General features: G+C 36.7%; 1 protein-coding gene across 1 annotated transcript; it reads left to right on the forward strand.

The window, feature by feature from the left end:
* The first annotated feature begins 8308 nt into the window (after positions 1–8308).
* Positions 8309–15157, forward strand: LOC135197293 (S-adenosylmethionine-dependent nucleotide dehydratase RSAD2-like). Its single transcript, XM_064224428.1, is given in 9 exon segments — positions 8309–8464; positions 9141–9348; positions 9787–9890; positions 10700–10861; positions 11290–11342; positions 11344–11442; positions 11974–12066; positions 12572–12754; positions 13213–15157. Coding segments are annotated over 9 exon segments (1065 nt in total). The 5' UTR covers positions 8309–8460; the 3' UTR covers positions 13372–15157.
* Positions 15158–19787: the final 4630 nt, after the last annotated feature.

Below are 19787 nucleotides of genomic sequence, written 5' to 3' on the forward strand. Positions count from 1 at the left end.
TGACAGGTAAGTTGCATGAAACAAAATAAATATGAAAACCCAACACCTAACTTAATCAGTGGGAGTTTCTGGTTTCCTGTCTTGGCTGACCCAAAAAAAAAAAAAAAAAAAAAAGCAACTATAAGGAACTAAAACGCACTGGGGTCCGTTCGATTGGGATGTAGCCTAGCCTACAACATAAAATTTTACTTCAAATCATTATTGCAGTCAAAACTTAAAAAATAAAACCATACTATATTTTAATGTACTCAGCTTTTCTGATTCTCCTCATTGCAAATGACTGAACCAACCTCGCCCAACCTAAGGTACCCAGTCCCCACACTAGTGCATGATATTAGTTTGCATACATTCCATAATTTACTTTATTCTGAATGATAACTATTAGTGGGATTCCTAATGTCCTTGTATTTCTCTCAATCTGAATTTTTCCTACCCACATAGGGTAAAATACTGAATAACAACCCCCTTCCTGAAAATTGGAAATTATGGCATTACCTAATTTGTGACTTGGGAGAAAACACTTATTTTGAGAGGAAAGTAGAGGTCTTGAGGTGTTGCTTCAACGGCTGCTGGCTCATGATTAATATCTATCCTGGGTTACAGGACGTGTTAAAGTAATACTTCTTCAGGAAGGTGGTCATGCTATGGTAGAGGCCAGGTAGCAATTCAGTGTTTTACCTTAGTATGCAGAGTAGGGTGATAGGGGTTGGTGTTGGTGTTTTCGTCTCTTAGTGACAACTTCCGCAGAATAAAAGTTACTTTAAGCACTCGAAGCCAACCCAGTATGCACTCGAAACCAACCCCCTCTCCCAGGTCAGGGTACGATGCCTCAAAGTCAGGTTAAAAAGTTAAGGTCTGGTTAGGTCAGGGCATGGCATTCTAAGAAAGGTTGGGTTTGGCCCGTTTTCATGATCAGATTTCTCCCACCTCATAAGCTAGCCTACCCCTGGATCCTTCTCTATACCTACTACCCATCCGGTCCCACCCCCCTAAAGACCAATAACCCTTCTTTCCGACTGTGGTTTCTGGAATTGTAGATAGGACCTACTGGGGTATCTTTGGGTAATTGGTGAACGTAACAAGCATCAGAATTGTTCTGATCACATTTACACTGGAAAATGATAGCTACTACTTTTAAAAGTACAAATGCAATATTGACTTGAAGTAAAAAATAATACTGCACATAGGCTACAAGAAGCTTAATACCATAACTATTTTTGGTAGATCTAGGGTACCTATCCGCGACGGCCCAGACTATGGCAGTTGCGGTTTTTCTATGCAGTTTTACCTACTAAACAAGAATTTTAAGTAATATTTATTTGGACGACTGTAATTAACCCCCAGGGGCCAGTACTAAACACGGCGAAATACATTGGACGCCCCAATCCCCGGTAGATGTCGTATCCACGGTTACGTTTCTTTCAGGCTAATTCTAAAGAATACCTAGTTCTGCATGAACTGCAAGGAACGTAACCGCGGATACGACATCCACTAGGGATTGGGGCGTCCAATGTATTTCGCAATTTTTAGTACTGACCCCTGGGGGTTAATTACAGTCGTCCGAATAAATATTACTTTAAATTCTTGTTCAGTAAGTACCTAAAATAAACATAGGAAAACGTCAATTGCCATAGTCTAGGCCACTGCGGATTGCTTCTGTAGAAATAACCTATTTTTTTTTATTATTAATAGTTCCTTGCTGAATTTAAAATAGGTATAGCATACCTAAGGTAGGGTATAGGTAGGCTAACATACGAGCCTAAGCTAACTAATTTAGTAGGTAGGTTAGTAGCTACCCTAAATAGGTAGACTGGTTTGGCCATACTCACCTCGTCTGAACACATTTTAAAATATTTGGGTGATTTATTCTTGCAAATTCTAAGAATTTCCAATAAGATATAACAAATATATTAAATATTATTAATTAAAATACCTTAATGAACTGACCCCAACCAACGTAACACCCATTACTAAATACCCACCTCATCTACGATGCCCGCTAACAAGGCCGACAGAGGTTTGTTCTTGATGGTTTCGTTGACTTTCGTGTCCGATAATCCCAGGAGACTTAATTTGGCCGAAATGTCCATTTTAACCGAATAAATATGGCCCGGGGGTAGGGGTTAAAGATTCGTCGGCCGCCAGTCGAAGTTATTATGAAGAAGACCCGTCGCACATGTCAGAGGCCAGTGTGCCAGAATCGAGAGGTGTTTTAACTACTTTTGACATATTTATACGAATCGTCTCATAGACAAAATATTTATGAGGATGCAGTTAATAGAATATTAATGGATATGATACTCAATCATGAATGGCTTGCAAAAATGCCATTATATGTGCTGAAGTTTATCTTTGAACAACAATTATTCATAATATGGGATTCAGTTTCAATGACATTGAAAAACAAATAGTCAATAAAAATAGAATATTAATATATATATATATATATATATATATATTATATATATATACAGAAAAGATATACGTGATGACACTGGAATGTTGGGGTATCAGCTGCCACCTTCGTCGATCTGGTAACACTGTTCGCGTGAAAACACCAGATGACGTAACACTCCCACTAATATTTCAGCTACAAAAAAAGAATGAAAGTAAAAATAAAAATGAAAAATCAGAATAATTATTCAGAATTGATTCCACGTTGTTTTACACGAATTTAAAGACTCTGCATTGATAATAGAAAAGAAAGTTATGGCATTTCTCTCATGACCCAATTACCTGAATACGGTGAAATGCAGAGAAATGCACTGAAATGTTGCGATATTATGTTGAAGTATTACTGTAAATACACACAAATACAACTTTTTTTTAAAGTAAAGTCTACCCATACTATAATTTATGAATGTATTCCTAGGGATTAAGAGGCTAAATTCGGATGAAATTAGGGCTATAAGTAGCCATTTCTTTTAAATTTAAGTAGCCAGAGGAAGACCGGTTCCTAAATTCCCACGTAACAGGTATTTCTTGTCAGAGACTTCGCAGTTAACGATGTTCAGTTAAAAGAAAACTAGTTTGAGTGATTCGACTCAAAGAAAACGAGCCCTCATAGACATACGAAATAAAAGTTGTTAATTTTCCGTTTTTAATCTTGTAGGCCTAGCTGTGAAAAGTTCCCAGACTTGTAAAATACGATGTTTATAAGATGATTAACTCTAAAAGTAGTTTAATTTTTTATTTGTAAGATTTGCACTATCGAGAGAGATAAATACTGATCATGGTGCAATCATATTGCACTACTACATTCATTCACCGCGCAGGGTTTGCCGTTTGAGGAATTTCGTCTATTAGTGTGGTGGTGACATCTGGCAACCCTCCGTGGCTTTTCCGACCACAGGCCACGGCACTGAGAAGAAAAAAATTCTTCACTTTGCCTTTTTTATGTTTTTATTATGAAAATAAAGATATAAAACACATCCTGCTTATTTATACAAGTGAATTTTATTGAAATCCTTTATTTTTCTTCGTCAAAAATACTTTCTATTGAGCTAGTGACGTGTAGTTTTCTAACATCACGGGAAATAATTATACATAGGAAAATACGCATTCTAACCATTAAATCACAAATAAAGTAAAACAATAAGATGAACTGCCTATGGTAACACTGCTGAAAGCCAAGTGTGAAGAAAAAACGGCATCACTGTGACACCATGTAATGTCTTATGTTCGCCCAGCATTGCAATTCGACTCTTAAACGTTTTGTAACTGTTTGGATAATAGGAAAAAACTAACACATTCAAAACTGATCCATATATATTTACATAATCTCAATTTACCATGCTTCTGTCAATTCAATAAAGGGGGTTCTTTCATTTTTCTGAGGTTGTTTGATAAGCTTTTTGGCTTAAATTTGATAATTGAGCATTTTTGCTAAAACATTACAAGATTAGGGACGACTAAACATAGGCTGGCAGCAAATAATGACCAAGTATGTCTATATAAAATAGCTCGTAAACCTTGCTTAATTTTTAGCGAAAAAAGTGATTTTATGGATAAGTTATATATCACCACGAATACAGAACTGACTTTCAAAGTTACGTGAACATAAAAAAACTTTAAAAAGAGAGAAATCTCAGTTCGCTATCATAACCAAATAAATTCCAAACATAATATTCTGGAATTTCAACATATTTGTTAAATATAGTGAATTAATTGGTGGTGTATGCCTATACAATTAGGGATGATATCATGCCCATAAAGTGCACACACACACACATGCACAGAGAGAAACATCCATATGCTTCATTTCCCATCCTCCTGACCTCTCCTAATGGCTTCGTTGGCGAGAGATAGGTACAAACAAGATCTGTAAACACCTTCAGCTATTAGTACCATAACGTGACATGTGCAATACATTCACCGAGAGCAATTTTCATGTGTGTCCTATGCATCTTATTGTACGCTTTAAGGAACGTTAGACTAGACTTATCAAACTACGTATTTACTAGACCTAAATGAATATGTGAGAAAGTCGCCATGCACACAACAATCTTTTTATGATATATATATATTTTTTTGCCGGAGAGTTATTTGTACCGTCTGTTTTCATAATGATTATTGATTTTAATTTTTGATTGTGATTTACCTTATATTTACATCTGCTATTCATGTGAAATCAAAATGCATTCGCATGTTCATGACTTTTGTAGAAACGTGTATAGCCTACGTCTCTGTTGCATATGTCTAGTAAACTAATGCCTTTCGTTCTGCTCCATGAAAAACGTTTATAGGCCTATAGTGTCTCCGAAGGCCATTTTACCAGCATTGTGTAGAATTCTCCTATGCATCCATTGTATGTTTCTGCAGGAACCCTTTTTTACATAATCTAGGACCTTGTTGGTTTCTGTCATCAATGTCCGATTTGGAAAACAGTTCATCTTGATTTTTATTTTTCACGAGAGCTTCATTTTAATAGGTTTACACAACAAAACTAAAATAGTTAGAGTCTATATTTATTACATCAACCGTAAGTGACCTCTATTTAGCCTTATACAATACCTTTTGCATTTTTTTTTTTTTGTGGTCGTCTTTGGGTAACATTCCTCTTTATTTATATATTTATTTATTTTTTGCATCATATTTGTCGTTATGTTCACATTGTTTCGCGACGACAGTAGGCCATTTCTTATGAATTTATACATCAAAATCTATATTGAAAGATTGTTGAACGCTCCTACACTAAAAAGTAGGTATATGTTTTTTAAATCTTACAAAGAAGCTTAATATAATGTGCATGAGTCAAATCCGCAAACCGCATTTTTCTAGACATTCATTAATTTCCAGGTAAATGATTCATCAACCGATAAAGCTGTTTCAAGGTTAATATGATAATTTACACCATGACTGGTATAATACTAGGAATCCGAGATTGCAAGCAGTAGGTTGGTATACGTGTTCCATTCGTCAGAATTATCTTCTTTCAAACGCGTCCGGTCCTTAGTACTATAAACATTGGGTAATCGATCTTCTTCTTTTATCACCAAGGCCATCCCGAGACATGGCGCCATCTCGGTACAGTTGCCACTTACTATATAAATTACTCCTTCCTCATTCTCGCTCAGACTTGAAAATGGAAATGCTAAGTGAATAAAGCATCAGGAAAATTACTATTATATAGTAAACGTTAATAAAAATGAAGATAATAACAATATGACACGAATCTGATTACGTTAGATGACGTAATGCCACTGTTTGAATCTTGTTAAAAGCTCGAAGATATAACTGAGCAGCTGCGCTAACTGTACAGGCCTATTAATTTATATGTAGAAGCCAATTTATACCTCTAAAACAGGAAAAATGGGAAAATGAATGACAGAACAAGACCTCCCTGTTGTGATGGCACGTTGGATAGATCAAGAAATTTTTACTTTGTTACAACAACTGCCTTGTTCCGGTATATATGTGAAAAAGTTTCTGTAGAATTTTGTTTTGATAATGTCCTCCCCCGTCAAGAACAAAGCCGTATAATCGGTTGTTTAGTTGTGAGTGGTGTATTATAAATAGGCCTATACTCCACCACCACACATACGTCTATATACTGTATGGGTGTGTACATTGCAGAGAAATGTGTATATAGGTAAAATAAAAGAGACTACGTTTTCCTTACGAAATCAATCACATCCAGCTCTCTCTCTCACAAAAGAAGAAGAAGAAGAGGATTTCGAAAGGTTAAAAGTCACCTAGACCATAACATTATATGCAAGATAACGAATGTGCATTTCCCCCTATATGCAATAATGCAAGTAAATAAACATTGCTTGCCTGGAGAATAGCAAACATGGTTACAAGAAGACCTATAGGCGCTTGTTTTTGTACTAGAGTCTATACGTAGTACTAGAGCAAGACTGCCCAGTTAGCTACACACTTTTGTAATACCTGACGCAGTATAACATGAGAGAAAGAGCAAGAAATCATTACACGTCAGTCACGAACATCGAATCAGGCGTGAGTGAGCTTTCTTAAAAGGAGAATTAAGTTAGATTTATACTTCTTTCAAACAAGATTGGCAAAAAATATGTGAGTAACAACAACGCTTCTCACAATACATTCTCAACCAAGATGATATGATTGAAGCCAGATATTAAAAATTAGAATGAAATTTTATACTTAAAATATAACCAGTAAAACTTACAATCTCTCTCTCTCTCTCTCTCTCTCTCTCTCTCTCTCTCTCTCTCTCTATATATATATATATATATAAATTTTCATTTTTATGGCTCTCACGTGATTGATAACATTAGGATTAAGGATATCTCGATTGCAAAATCCCCTTTTTACACGCAACCACCATCACTTACGTGACCTTGACAAAAGCTACAATTCTAGTTAAAGACGTTTCATAATGATTTAACACAATATATTCAATGGTAAAATGTGTATTTTTATGAGAAATATAGAATAAATTCAGCGAGGTTTAATCTCCTTGAAGAATGTTAACATTAAATCGTTTCGTTTGTACGGCAAATTCCTTGGTAGTACTACAATCTTACGTAGCATGTGATGTGTTCACAGACGAAAACATATTATGTGATATATTGAATTCTCATATTGGTATGACATCATGACTGAAAAAAAAACATACCTTCAACTTATCAATTCACATACAACACTTACATTAACAAAACGAAAACAAGAAATAATGCAAGATGGGTAAATGGGGCAATATATTATCTATTGAAACAAACTGAAGGAAATGGCGAGTTACTAATGACATTTCTAGATACATTTCTTCGTAATTAAGTTGGCCAATCAGTCAGGAATTTAGCAGATTGCATCATCCTTTTAATGATATCGACAGGGAGATGTAGAGGCAATAGTTTTATTTACAGAATATGAATAACGTAAGAAGAAGAACGAAAAAACAATTCAAAGTGGCGAGTCGGACATATTCCTTGACGAAGCCTCAAAAGGCGACGCACAAAATCAATAGCATTCACCACTCATGACGCTGATGTAGAAGATTTAACTGATTAAAATGGTCCTAATGCTTATATATGCTATATATATGTGTGTAGGCTGGTAACAGGCCTATAGATTACTAATGCAAAGGCCCAGCAAATCATTAGTGCCTGATAAATCAGATACTTTTTTTAAATGTGGTTTGCTTTCTAGTATGATTTCATGTCTATTGTTTACATCAGCGGCCGCTGGCTAGTGTGACCTTCATTGATTATCGTCGCCAGGAGGTCTGCAATGTTATTTGGGCATATAATGGTCTTATTTGAGAAATTCTTACAACACTTAAGTCATGTGAGGATCCATACGTGTCCTATTAACGCGCAAACGTACGTATCTTACGTCACCTCACTGAGCTACGCAGTTTTGATAAAAACGTTTTGGCCGTAACCTTGACAATTGACAGGGTGTCCATAAAGTCCCAGTACCATCACGTCTTTATTACTATTGATGGTACTGGGACTTTGTGGACACCATGTATTTTTGGCGAGAACTATAGATCTTGCATAATTTAATCTCGGCTTATCGATTTACATCCTGTCACGTTTACCAGACCGTATATACTCGTTCGGAGTGTGTCTGACGGATAATCTGTCTGCAACCTTGACTGTTGCGTCATGATTTGCAGGTAAAAGATTTACCGTAAGCCTTTCAATCCATTGCATTTTAAAACGTTTTCTTCACCTTTCATCACGTAACGTTCCGTTAAGACGTATGTCTCGTCGGAAGAGTGAGAGCACAGATAGCTAAATTCCTACGACTACGTACGTACCACCATTCGTGGCTCTTGATTGCACTACGTTTCGGTACGGTACGTGTATCGGAATGCGGTAGCGCAGTATATAAGTGATGGTAGGCGCGAATGTACGTCGATACTCTAGTAAGCTCTTACGGAGGCTGTGACTTAGTGCTATTCATAGTATTAGTGCTATTCAGAGTATATCCAGATATTCTTTAGTGGTTTCCCGTATTTTTGAAAACCCGAACGCGATGGGTAAGAGTGAATTTTAATTATTGTTTTCTGTTTATAGGCCTATCAGGCTCAACATCGTAAGAATTTAAAATAAATTCGTCATTGATTGTATTTCTCACAGAAGTGGAAGTTTTCAACATTTGCCGTTTAATTTCTTTTCCCTCACGGGCTTAGTGAAAATTTGTATAATTCACTTATAATATTTTGCCTTGCGTCCTGGCCAGTGATAGAGCTTAGGTAAATGATGTTTATCTGCGTTGCTATGGTAACCTAATACCGTTTCCCACTCATCTGTCGGTTTAGCGGGACTTACGTAGGAAATCTGGGCAATTTGGTAGATAAAAAGTGATTTAAAATAGTGTGGCGAATAGCAATCATGGGAACACATTCTAACTATCCGTAAGTGTAGTGTTTAGTAATCCTGGGAACACATTCTAACTTTCCATAGTTATTTCTTAGAGACATTATGCCTGGCCTTGTCTTTTCACTGTTCAAAACTGTTAATTACCGCTAATGACAAATGTGAAACGTTAATTGTTAGGTTTTCTGAATACTCCGAAATTATTGTCTAATGAATACCAAGTGTTTTGTTGTCGAAGTGTTACTGTATAAGGAGTATAAAGCGTTTAGTGGAACAAATCTTGTCTTAAGGTCAGCCAACTAGAGCCTAATCTGTGATAAAAACTCTACCCCACAGAGTTGCTGATACAGGTATCACTGGGCCTACTGACCATTGGGCTGTGGATTGTCAGGAAGAAATTTGGAGACTGGCTGAGGTCAAAAAGCAGAGAATGGCTGAGGTCAAGGTCAAAAAGCATCGAGGAGAGGAAAGTAGAGAGAAATGAGGAAGAAAACAAAGATTTGACGAGAACAATTCCGACGAGTGTAAACTACCATTTTACAAGGCAAGTTTGAATATAACAAGTTATTTCAAATGCTCATTTCTGTTGTTTTATAGTAAACTGAGTACAGTATTAGTATTAGGCTAAACTGCCATTTTACAATGTAACTTTTAATATATCAAATTATTCCAAATACTTACTATTTCTCTTATGTTTTGTATTATACAGAGAACTGTATTAGCATACAGTTGTATTTGTGTTTGGAGTTTTATTACCTTATTAAAACCACTGAATGATTACATTACATTAAATTATCAACAGAACAGTTGAAGTTGAAAAAACACAGCAATTGCCAAAATTGAAAAGCAACATACTTAGCTATACTTAGTTTATTTTAAATATTACCAAAAGTAGAAGTTACCTCAGATTAAATGTATAGGCATATCCCTTAACTTATGCATTGTGTATACTGTAATAATAGTTGTCTCTTTCCCCGAACAGGCAATGCAATTACAAATGTGGCTTCTGCTTTCACACAGCCAAGACCTCCTTTGTTCTTCCTCTGGAGGAAGCCAAGAGAGGCCTGAGGATGCTCAGAGATGCAGGTGAGTAGCTACTTTGTCACAGTTCATATTGGGGGAGCTTTGTCACTCCATTAAGTTACTCTTTAAACAAGGTGTCTTGGTAGATCTATAGTACTATTCCACGGCGGCCTAGACTATGGCAGTTGCGGTTTTCTATGCAGTTTTACCTCCTGAACAAGAATTTTAAGTAATATTTATTCGGACGACTGTAATTAACCCCCAGGGCCCAGTACTAAACACGGCGAAATACATTGGACGCCCCAATCCCTATAGTGGATGTCGTATCCGTGGTTACGTTCCTTGCAGTCCGTGCAGAACTACTTCTGTAGAATTACCGGTGTCTAAATAGTCTATAGAACAGTAAAATTTTCGATCATATTATCTGTTCAAAATGGAGTGTCAGTAGTTCATTGGTATTTCAAGTAGTAGGCACTCATTTTTATTTTGTAGGTATAATTGTTATTGAAGGAAAGTGACAAAGAATACGGTGCTAGGCATATGTTTTTGTTGGCAGACTATAATAAATATTGCAGGTGTACATATTTTCTTGAGATGTGAAATATGTGGCTTCATGATGTCAGTGGATAATATTTGGGGGTTAAAACACAATTCAACAAAACCAATTCGAAATTGCAAATGCATTTTCCAGGCATATGGAAAAGGTGAACCATTTGAGATGGCAAATGCATTTTCCAGGCATGGAAAAGGTGAACCATTTGAAATTGCAAATGTATTTTCTCGGCATGGCAAAGGTGAACCATTTGAAATGGAAATGTATTTTCCAGGCATGGAAAAAGTGAACCAACTGACATTGCAAATGTATTTTCCAGGCATGGAAAAGGTGAACTTCAGTGGTGGCGAACCATTCATGAAAGACCGTGGACGTTACGTTGGGGAGATGGTCCGCTACTGTAAAAGGGACCTTCAGCTGCCCTCTGTCACGATAGTCTCCAATGGCAGTTTGATCAAAGAAGACTGGTTCAGGGAATTTGGTTAGTATTCTCTTGTCCTCTCTTAGCCCACTTGTCCTTTACACTTAGGAATATTGAATACAAACTTTTGCTGTATTGTATTTTTTCTTGATATAAGTTGTTGATAGCTGGTCCTTATGAATTATACGTTTATATTTTACAATTTCTGTACACACACACACACACACACACACACACACACACACACACACACACACACACACACACACACACACACACACACACACCACACACACACACACACAGATATATATAATTTGAATGGTATTTCTATTATTTTCTGACTAATGGTGTATTTCTATTATTTTCTGACTAAAAAACTAAACCTGTCATTATTTTATTGCACATTTTCTGTGTATGCACCCATACATGGTATATCTGCTGTTGGGTACTGATTATAACCTAACCAATCATTTCCTTTTAAACAGGAGAGGACCTTGACATTCGGCTGGCATTGTCTTGCGACAGTTTTGTGCCTGAAAAAACAAAATGCACTGATTGGTCGTCAGCAGGGAAAAAAGAATCACCTGCGGACCCCCCCAGTCTTGAAGAAAGTGAGGCAGTGGTGTGCGCAGTATAAAGTAAGTCGTAGAAAGTTGTAATGCTATAGGAAGGTTATTTTGATCTTTATTTTATTTTGGGGTGATCTTCAATTTATTTTGGGTGATCTTCAATTTAATTTGGGGTGTAATGTGGGTTCACATGTGAATGGTAAAAAAAAATACTTTTTACAAGTTATCCCATATGTAAAGGGTGTGGGAATTCTCCTACCTAAAAAGACTATTTGCACATATGGACATGTTATTTGGGGATATGGGTGTATACAGATATGTAATCATACTGTTTACATTGTAAATTTAAGTTTTACTCTCTAAAGCTTAAAGTCTGACATAGCAAAGCATAATCCTGTTTAAATTCGAGTAATTTTGACTTTAAAATGATAGTAATTTTCTTGTTTATCTGTTGTTTAAAATGGATAGACTGTGACAGACAAAGAAAATGAACAGGAAATATATTTTGGTACCTTAAAAAAAAAGTCATATCACCTCTTATCACCCTTAATGCATATTAAACTCCTCCATTATTGACTAGTTCATTTTACTCTTGTACAGGTTGCCTTCAAGCTAAACACAGTCGTGAACATACACAATAAAGATGAAGATATGTCTTCTGAGATACTGGAACTTAACCCTTGCCGTTGGAAGGTAATTATTGTTATATTGTTGCTTATCTATACAGTACGTATTCGTATGACAGGAAATCTAGGCTATTTTGCACAAGAATTAACAGTGAATGAAGCATCTAGAGGAGCCTTTTGAATCTGCAATTATAATTTGTAATTCACTAGCACAATTCACATCCCATAAGCCCTCGGGGCATGACCTCAAATTCAAGAAATAGTTATATCCTTGGGGTCTGGCTAGAATTCAATAACAATTTCAGAAACTGGTAAATTTACCTCAATAACAATTTCAGAAACTGGTAAATTTACCTGATGGCCAGTCAATATTCCTTTACAAATGACCTCCCAAAATGTTGCTGTAAGAGAGGTGCAGTGTGTTATACAGAATAATATTTGCAAACAATTATTGGATTAGCAATGCACAAACGTCTCCTAAAACATGTTTATTATGTAGAATCTTTCCTCCTTATAGTTATTTAGTTAACAGTGAACAAATGTCTTCTAAAGGTTTGTTTTTTCTTCCCCAGGTCTTCCAGTGCCTTCTCATAGATGGAGAGAATGCAGGCGAGGAGGCAATCCGGCATGCAGAGGAGTTCGTCATAAGTGACGAAGAGTTCCAGACATTCCTGGACCGTCACAAGGAAGTTCCTTGCCTGGTGCCTGAATCTAACGAGGCCATGCGCTACTCCTATCTCATACTTGATGAATATGTGAGTTGCTGGCAGTTACTTTTTTTTATTAGTGCTTTTGGTGGCATCAGCATCGTTCTTTTAGCTCAGATTTCCTGTTCGTAAATCCAGATTTGATATTCATAAGATGCTGTAACCTCTCTTGGCTCTGAAGAAACATTTTAAAACCTCCCTATGACAATATTTTATGTTGTGACCAAAGGATATAAAATTTAAATTTGTTTTTGTGGATTTTGATAACTAAATCACTATTTTCCTTTGCGACCAAAGGTTATAAAATGTAAAATTAGTTTTTAGTTTTATAACTAAATCACTTAAAATGGATGGCGTGTGCTACTTTTGAAGTATCTGCAATTTTTCTAATTCATAGATTTTACCCAGCAATGTTATTGTATAGCACAAAGTTTTAGTGATTGGCTTCCCAAGTATGACTAATTTATTACTGTGTTGTGCAAACTCTATAAGCAATTTATTTCCAGATGCGGTTTCTGGACGGAGGCAGTAAGCAGCCATCCAAGTCCATCCTGGACGTGGGTGTGGAGAACGCCATAAAATTCTCGGGCTTTGACGAAATTATGTTCCTGAAGAGAGGGGGCAAATACAAGTGGAGTAAAGCAGACATGTCTCTGGCCTGGTGAAATGTCTGTGGTGATGTTACTTAATACCGAAAATACTTTAATTTTGAATTAATTTTGAATTTGATCTCTGTTTTGGTGGGTTGATCATTGAGGGTTTTACGAAAACACGTTATACAGTATATTGATATTGGTTTATAGTTGTTGCTTATACAGTATATTGATATTGGTTTATAGTTGTTGCAAATGGAGGGGGAATACTGTAATGTAAAACAGCAAATTAGGTATTTTATTCTAAGATCAGTCTCTCGGTTGTGAGGTCCTCGGTTGTGAGGTCAAGATGCTGTCTAATGGAAACCCAATTTTATGAATAATTTTTTCCTATTAAGGTTTCAACGAAAATCCGTCAAAAACAGCTTCCCTGCCATTGAGTGACTCAAGCGATGTACCTGAAATAAGATGTGGTTTATAGTGTAAACATTCCTCTTTGTATTGATGTGATATGGCTTTTGTTTGTTGAGTCTTACTCTCTTGTTAATCTTAATAGATTTCAAAATATTTAAAAAAATATCTTTTCAATGTTCTTTCATCAGAAATGATGCCCTGTGTGAATTTGTCATGATGATGTATACATATGTCTGTGAAATTTAAAGTTAGAGTTCTTGCATTTCTTTCCATACTTACACTGGAAAGTGAATTTTTATAAAATTTGCAGGTCTGCATTGTGAAGTACCTCTGAAACTAGTAGCCACTGTTAAATTTTTTTTTTTAATTTTTTCATTACCGTTGTTTCACGTTGTTTCATTATATAACAGTGTAGGCATGGAAGAATGCATCATGTGATGAGTACAATGTAGTTTATAATCCACAAACTGTATACCTGTGTAAAATGTAAAAGGGTCTCTCTCTCTCTCTCTCTCTCTCTCTCTCTCTCTCTCTCTCTCTCTCTCTCTCTCTCTCTCTTTCTTTCTTTCTTTCTTTCTTTCTTTCTTTATAGGCTTAAGGCTAGTCTTGTCTTTACTTTTGAAACTCCTCTTGTGCTTCGTAACTCAGTATGTATAGGCCTTAAGGAGTTATACCACTACATACCATAGTTGTGTCACAATTATAGTAGTAGTGAGGTCAACAACCTCTTAACTTGTTTAAATGACACTTGTGTGAAGTTAACCTAACATACATTCAGCGATGGAAGTGATGAATTACACTTTCAGATTGACTAAGTTGATCATCAACCACTAACAGGTACAAAACTGACAATTTCCATTTATGACAAACTCTGATTTTCTATGGTATACAAAAAGATTTTCTATTAATATTACGTAAAGTCAAAACTATTTAAAACATGCTATTTACTAAAAACACTATTTTGATACTAGATGTGTTGCAGCTTGAAACTTAATAGCAATGTATACTTCATGCCTGTAATGTAGATGTTAGAGGAAGATGCTGTATATATGATGGTCACAAAGTTCTTGGCTACGTGATTCATTCATAGTATTATTCCCAGCTTTTTACACACACAACTTGAATGTTATACTTGATTTATTAGTGTCATATCCTTTGGTAAACATGTTTTCTTGCCCAAACTTCTGTCTCTATTGATTTAGCAGAGACTTTTTTCATTTCATTTTTATATTTAGGTGAATAATAATTGTAGTATGATAATGCTAAATAGTTTAATTGATTGTCATATGTTTCTGCTTATACATCTGTCCACCTTGTTACAGTATGCAGTAAATTGTTTACTGCACTTCTCCACAGTTTGCAATATATTTCTACTGCACTTCTCAGGTAGAATGTAATTTTTACAAGACCCCTTACAAATAAAAGTTACACACTATACACACTATATTGCATTTAATATCCTCCATTGATAATTATATTTAGGTATTTATAAATAAGTTAATCGGCCAGCTTTATCGAAATTGATATCCTGGTTGTTTTCTTATTGTTTTTTTCCTGGTTTCAGTGTTTGAATGGAAAAAACGCATTCGAAAATATAGTTGAAGTTCAAAACGTCAATATGTCTATAATACCCAAAAGTCATAAAAAAACCTTGTACTCTGTTTTCAAAGCAATTCGCCAGGATAATAGTTTTATTACACCCAAAGGTAAGGTAAAAAAAATCTTGTACTCTGTTTTCAAAGCAATTCGCCAGGATAATAGTTTTATTACTGTGAATCTTTATTATAATTCTAGACATGTGATGCAGACCTAAACCTCACTTTCTCTCTCTCTCACCCAAACACACACACACGGCCACAAAGGTTCTCCTGAACTACAATTTATTTTGTATAAGCCATAAAATAATATATATTTTTGTCCCTATTACTCATTCACGTATCAGGGAATACGATTTGAGATAGACCCACCTAAAAATATGAGCTTTATACGTTTTCTTCTTGACGGTAAAAGTTACCTCAAAGAAAACATATTTTTCAAGTGGGTAACTCTTGTGAAATCTTTGACGGGCGGTTAGAATTTTCTATGAACCTATATGATCTTTTTTAGCTATAATAATTAAATATATAACAATATTTAAAAAATTATTACTTAGCCCTTTGTGGTTCGGTCAGAGAGACTAAGTTTCGATTCGGAGGGAAATAGGCCTACTGCCTTAGTAAGTTTAGTAAAGGTTTTTGAAGACTTTAATTTGTTGGAGTTCAGAGGTCCACATCACGTCTCTTTTCCACCCAATTCACAACCTAGGGGCAAGGACTGTTGCTGCAATGCGTCTAGCTAAACCTAAATCAATCATCTTTTGTTTTTATGTATGACTTTACCGTGCTAGATCAAATTTACTGTAGGTTAAACAGTAATAAAAAACATGAGAAGGACATAGGCCTATTGAATGTGTGTTGTGTTTGGCAGGAAAAGATATTATCCACTTCGTACTTCGATTCACGTAAGTAAAAGAAAGGAAGAATAAGAAAGAAGGGATTTTTAATCCTCACTTCTTACCTGGAAAAAGAATGGAGGTCTATATACTATTTTTTTTCGTAAAAGACCTAAAAAGTAATGTATAAAAGACACTAATATAATAATAGGAAAATGACTGTGAGATACCGAACTGACTAGACATTGGCGCCATTTTTAATCTTAGCTTCACGAAAAAAAAAAAAAAATGAGAAAGAGATAAACGTTCGAGGCCTCAAGTGAAGAGGAAGAAGAAGAAGAAGAAGAGAAGAAGAAGAAGAAGACGACGAAGAAGAAGAAGAAGGAGACGAAGAAGAAGAAGAAGAAGAAGAAAAAGAAGAAGAAGAAGAAGAAGAAGAAGAGAGGAGGAGCGTTTTTTGCAATAATACTCAAAAGTTCAAGCGAAGATTCAAATGCATAACTGTCCTAAAGCAATTCGAATTCACCCTGTATTTTACTAACTGATTTATATTTTTTCTTCTCTCAATTTATTTAACTTATCCATTTTCCTCTTTTATAATAATAATAATAATAATAATAATAATAATAATAATAATAATAATAATAATAATAATAATAACCACATGTTTTGGAAGCTTGATTTGAGTCAACGCAATAATAATAATAATAATAATAATAATAATAATAATAATAATAATAATAATAATAATAATAAAAGAAAAAACAGAAGGTTAACCCGAAACAACCCCGATTACATATCTATCTCCCTCGCTACGAATTCCCATGATGACACCATATCGCTGAATGCCGTATTGAAAAAAAGGAGAGAGAGAGAGAGAGAGAGAGAGAGAGAGAGAGGAAAACAAAATGCACACCATCTTCTTCCGCCCTGCGAAGCGGCCGGCCCCCCCCCCCCCCCCCCCCCCCACCCCCCCCCCCCCCCCCCCCCCCCCAACTCCTTTTCGCTTTATGCACGATTTTAAGAGCCTCTTCTATAATAAGAACAACACCAGCCTAGCCCGAAAGATATTCGCTTCTGTCATAGGGCGAGATCCTCTCTTCTCTCTTCTTCTTCTTCTCCTCCTTCGCGCGTTCTCCGGTACCGCGCGCGCGGGAATCTTTCGGGGGGACAAAAGAATTCAATTACAGGTAATGATGGTGCGCCGTTGCAACGAACGACGGTGTCTGTTTGTGTTGTGTGTGCTTTTACGGTTTGGTAATCGAATGGGAGTGATTTTATACTTCTGGGAGCTGTGTCCTTTTTATTTCTTTTTTCTATCGGGTTGTTCCATTGTCGTAAGGAGAGAGAGAGAGAGAGAGAGAGAGAGAGAGAGAGAAGAGAGAGAGAGAGAGAGAGAGAGAGAGAGAGAGAGAATTTTATTTTTCATTCGCCACATGCAAGAAATCCCTTTCGATAACCGAACGGTAACCATCAGACCTCACGTACAGTTTGACACTGCCGAGGAGAGAGAGAGAGAGAGAGAGAGAGAGAGAGAGAGAGAGAGAGAGAGAGAGAGAGAGAGAGAGAGAGAGAGAGAGAGAGAGAATACAACCCAGTGTAACCTTTGACCTAAGGAGATGATAGAAAGGCGTACAAAATTGAATTATACAACACAAGTCATTCCAGCATTCTCTCTCTCCCGCAATGTTTAGCTCTTACCTTAATTTACTGGTCCTTCTCGGGAAATGTCTTCTTCTGTCTGTCAACCGTCTGATCTCTTACCTTCTCTCTTATCTTCGAAAATGAGATTATTTAGATGCCAACACGAGCGACTAATGTATACGGTCAGTTTACCAAGATACAATGTAAACAAACATTATCCGATGGCATTATCCTAAAAGAACGACGTTGCCTCTTCAGGATTTGTTTCTGTTCGTGGCTTGTAAGTAAGTTAGTGTTTTAATCAATTTATTGCGCCCATTGGCGTCAGACATTTGAGTACATGGTAATACAGTAATATTGTTTACATCTACATTGTAATTAAGTTATGCCTAAAGAAAAAAAATAAAAAAAATAGTAAAAAAATAAAGTATATACAGACATTTAATGTACATATCAAAACACGATTGTTTACATCTACAGCACATAATGAGGGTTACACAAAGGAATACAAAATAAAATAAAGTATAGACAGATATTTAGATACATATTAAAATAATATTGCTCATTTCTATATATCAAAGGTTATACAAATGAATTCATATGGAATACAAATTAAATTTAGTTTGATTTCGTAGGTAGGTTTGTACCTATCTTTAATCAGTATTACATAACAGCTGATTATTCAGTATCCACCAAAGTGAGGATGGCGCATGAGGATCTCATCGAGCAAATTATTATCTGTCAATAATTTTTTTACATATATCAACTACTGTGAGTCTTTGGGGTAATGATGTCACTAACAAGTGGACATTCCAGGCAATAGTGTTCCAGGGTGTTGGCGTTGGGTGCGTCACATCAACCTACAGGAGGAGAAGTGAGGAACTTCATCTTGCTCAGCCACCTGCCAAACTGGTCGCCAACCCAGCCGAAGACGCGCACAAACACGTTATTTTGACGAACCATGAGTCCTCTGCGGCGATACTTGTTGTTGTGAGGAAAGAAGTGATCATAATGCTGTATTGATACACTGGTGGCTCTCTCGGCATTACTACGATGATGAGTAGGTGAGCGAGCAGCTTGGGCGCACCATTTTTCTGCAGCACAAGAGAGATGGACTGGGAGCATCAGCATCTGGAGGATCCAGCTGACAGGCAGCCTTTGCGAGATGGTCAACGGTGTGTTAGCCAGAAGACCCACGTGAGAGGGAATCCATAGGAAGTGCACTACCAGTGAGCTCATGTTGGCCATGTCTAGTTGCCTATGTATTTGTGTAACCAGGGGCTGGTATGCTGGCTTATGTGATGAAAGGGCTTGGAGTGCTGGTTGCGAGTCGCAGATGATCAAGCCATTGTTTCTGGTCCGTGTGATTAAAATAACTGCATCTAGAAGTCCATGTAGTTCACAATACGTGGAGCTTGATGACTCTGGGAGGCGACGGCCTATCCAGCCCCCTGGCGTGGGGTTCCAAAGTGGGGGAGAAAACAGCACATCCAGCACTGCCATCCTGCTGTAGGGAGCCGTCTGTGTAGAGGTGATGGGCTACACTGAGGGATGAGGATAGTCTGTCGATGGTCTCCAATGCACGTTGTTGTTGAAGTTGAGGCAAGTCAGTCTTAGAGACTGGAGTGTAAGAGATTGCTGGCACAGGAGTCTGCCAGGGTGCAAGGCCATGATCCACATTCTCTGCCACGATGTTGATGTCAAGCCCCCGAATGCTTGAACAGACCGTACTAACTAGTGTACGTCCCCCCTGGCGTAGTTGTGGACAGGTGCATCTAGATCCAGAGAAGTTCTGATGATGTTTTGAATAGTGAGGAGGACAGGTGAGGGTAATACAGGCATTGATACTGAGTAGGATGACATTGGAGCATATTCGCTCAACGAGTGGAGGGAGATGGAGTTCGTGTTGCATGTTTACAATTCTAGTGGATGCTGGACAACCTAGAATGAATCTCATTGCTTGGTTCTGGAATTTTTCAAGCGGCTGATAGAGTTGATC

Source organism: Macrobrachium nipponense, chromosome 18, assembly GCF_015104395.2.
Source record: "Macrobrachium nipponense isolate FS-2020 chromosome 18, ASM1510439v2, whole genome shotgun sequence".
In the NCBI taxonomy this organism is placed as follows: domain Eukaryota; kingdom Metazoa; phylum Arthropoda; class Malacostraca; order Decapoda; family Palaemonidae; genus Macrobrachium; species Macrobrachium nipponense.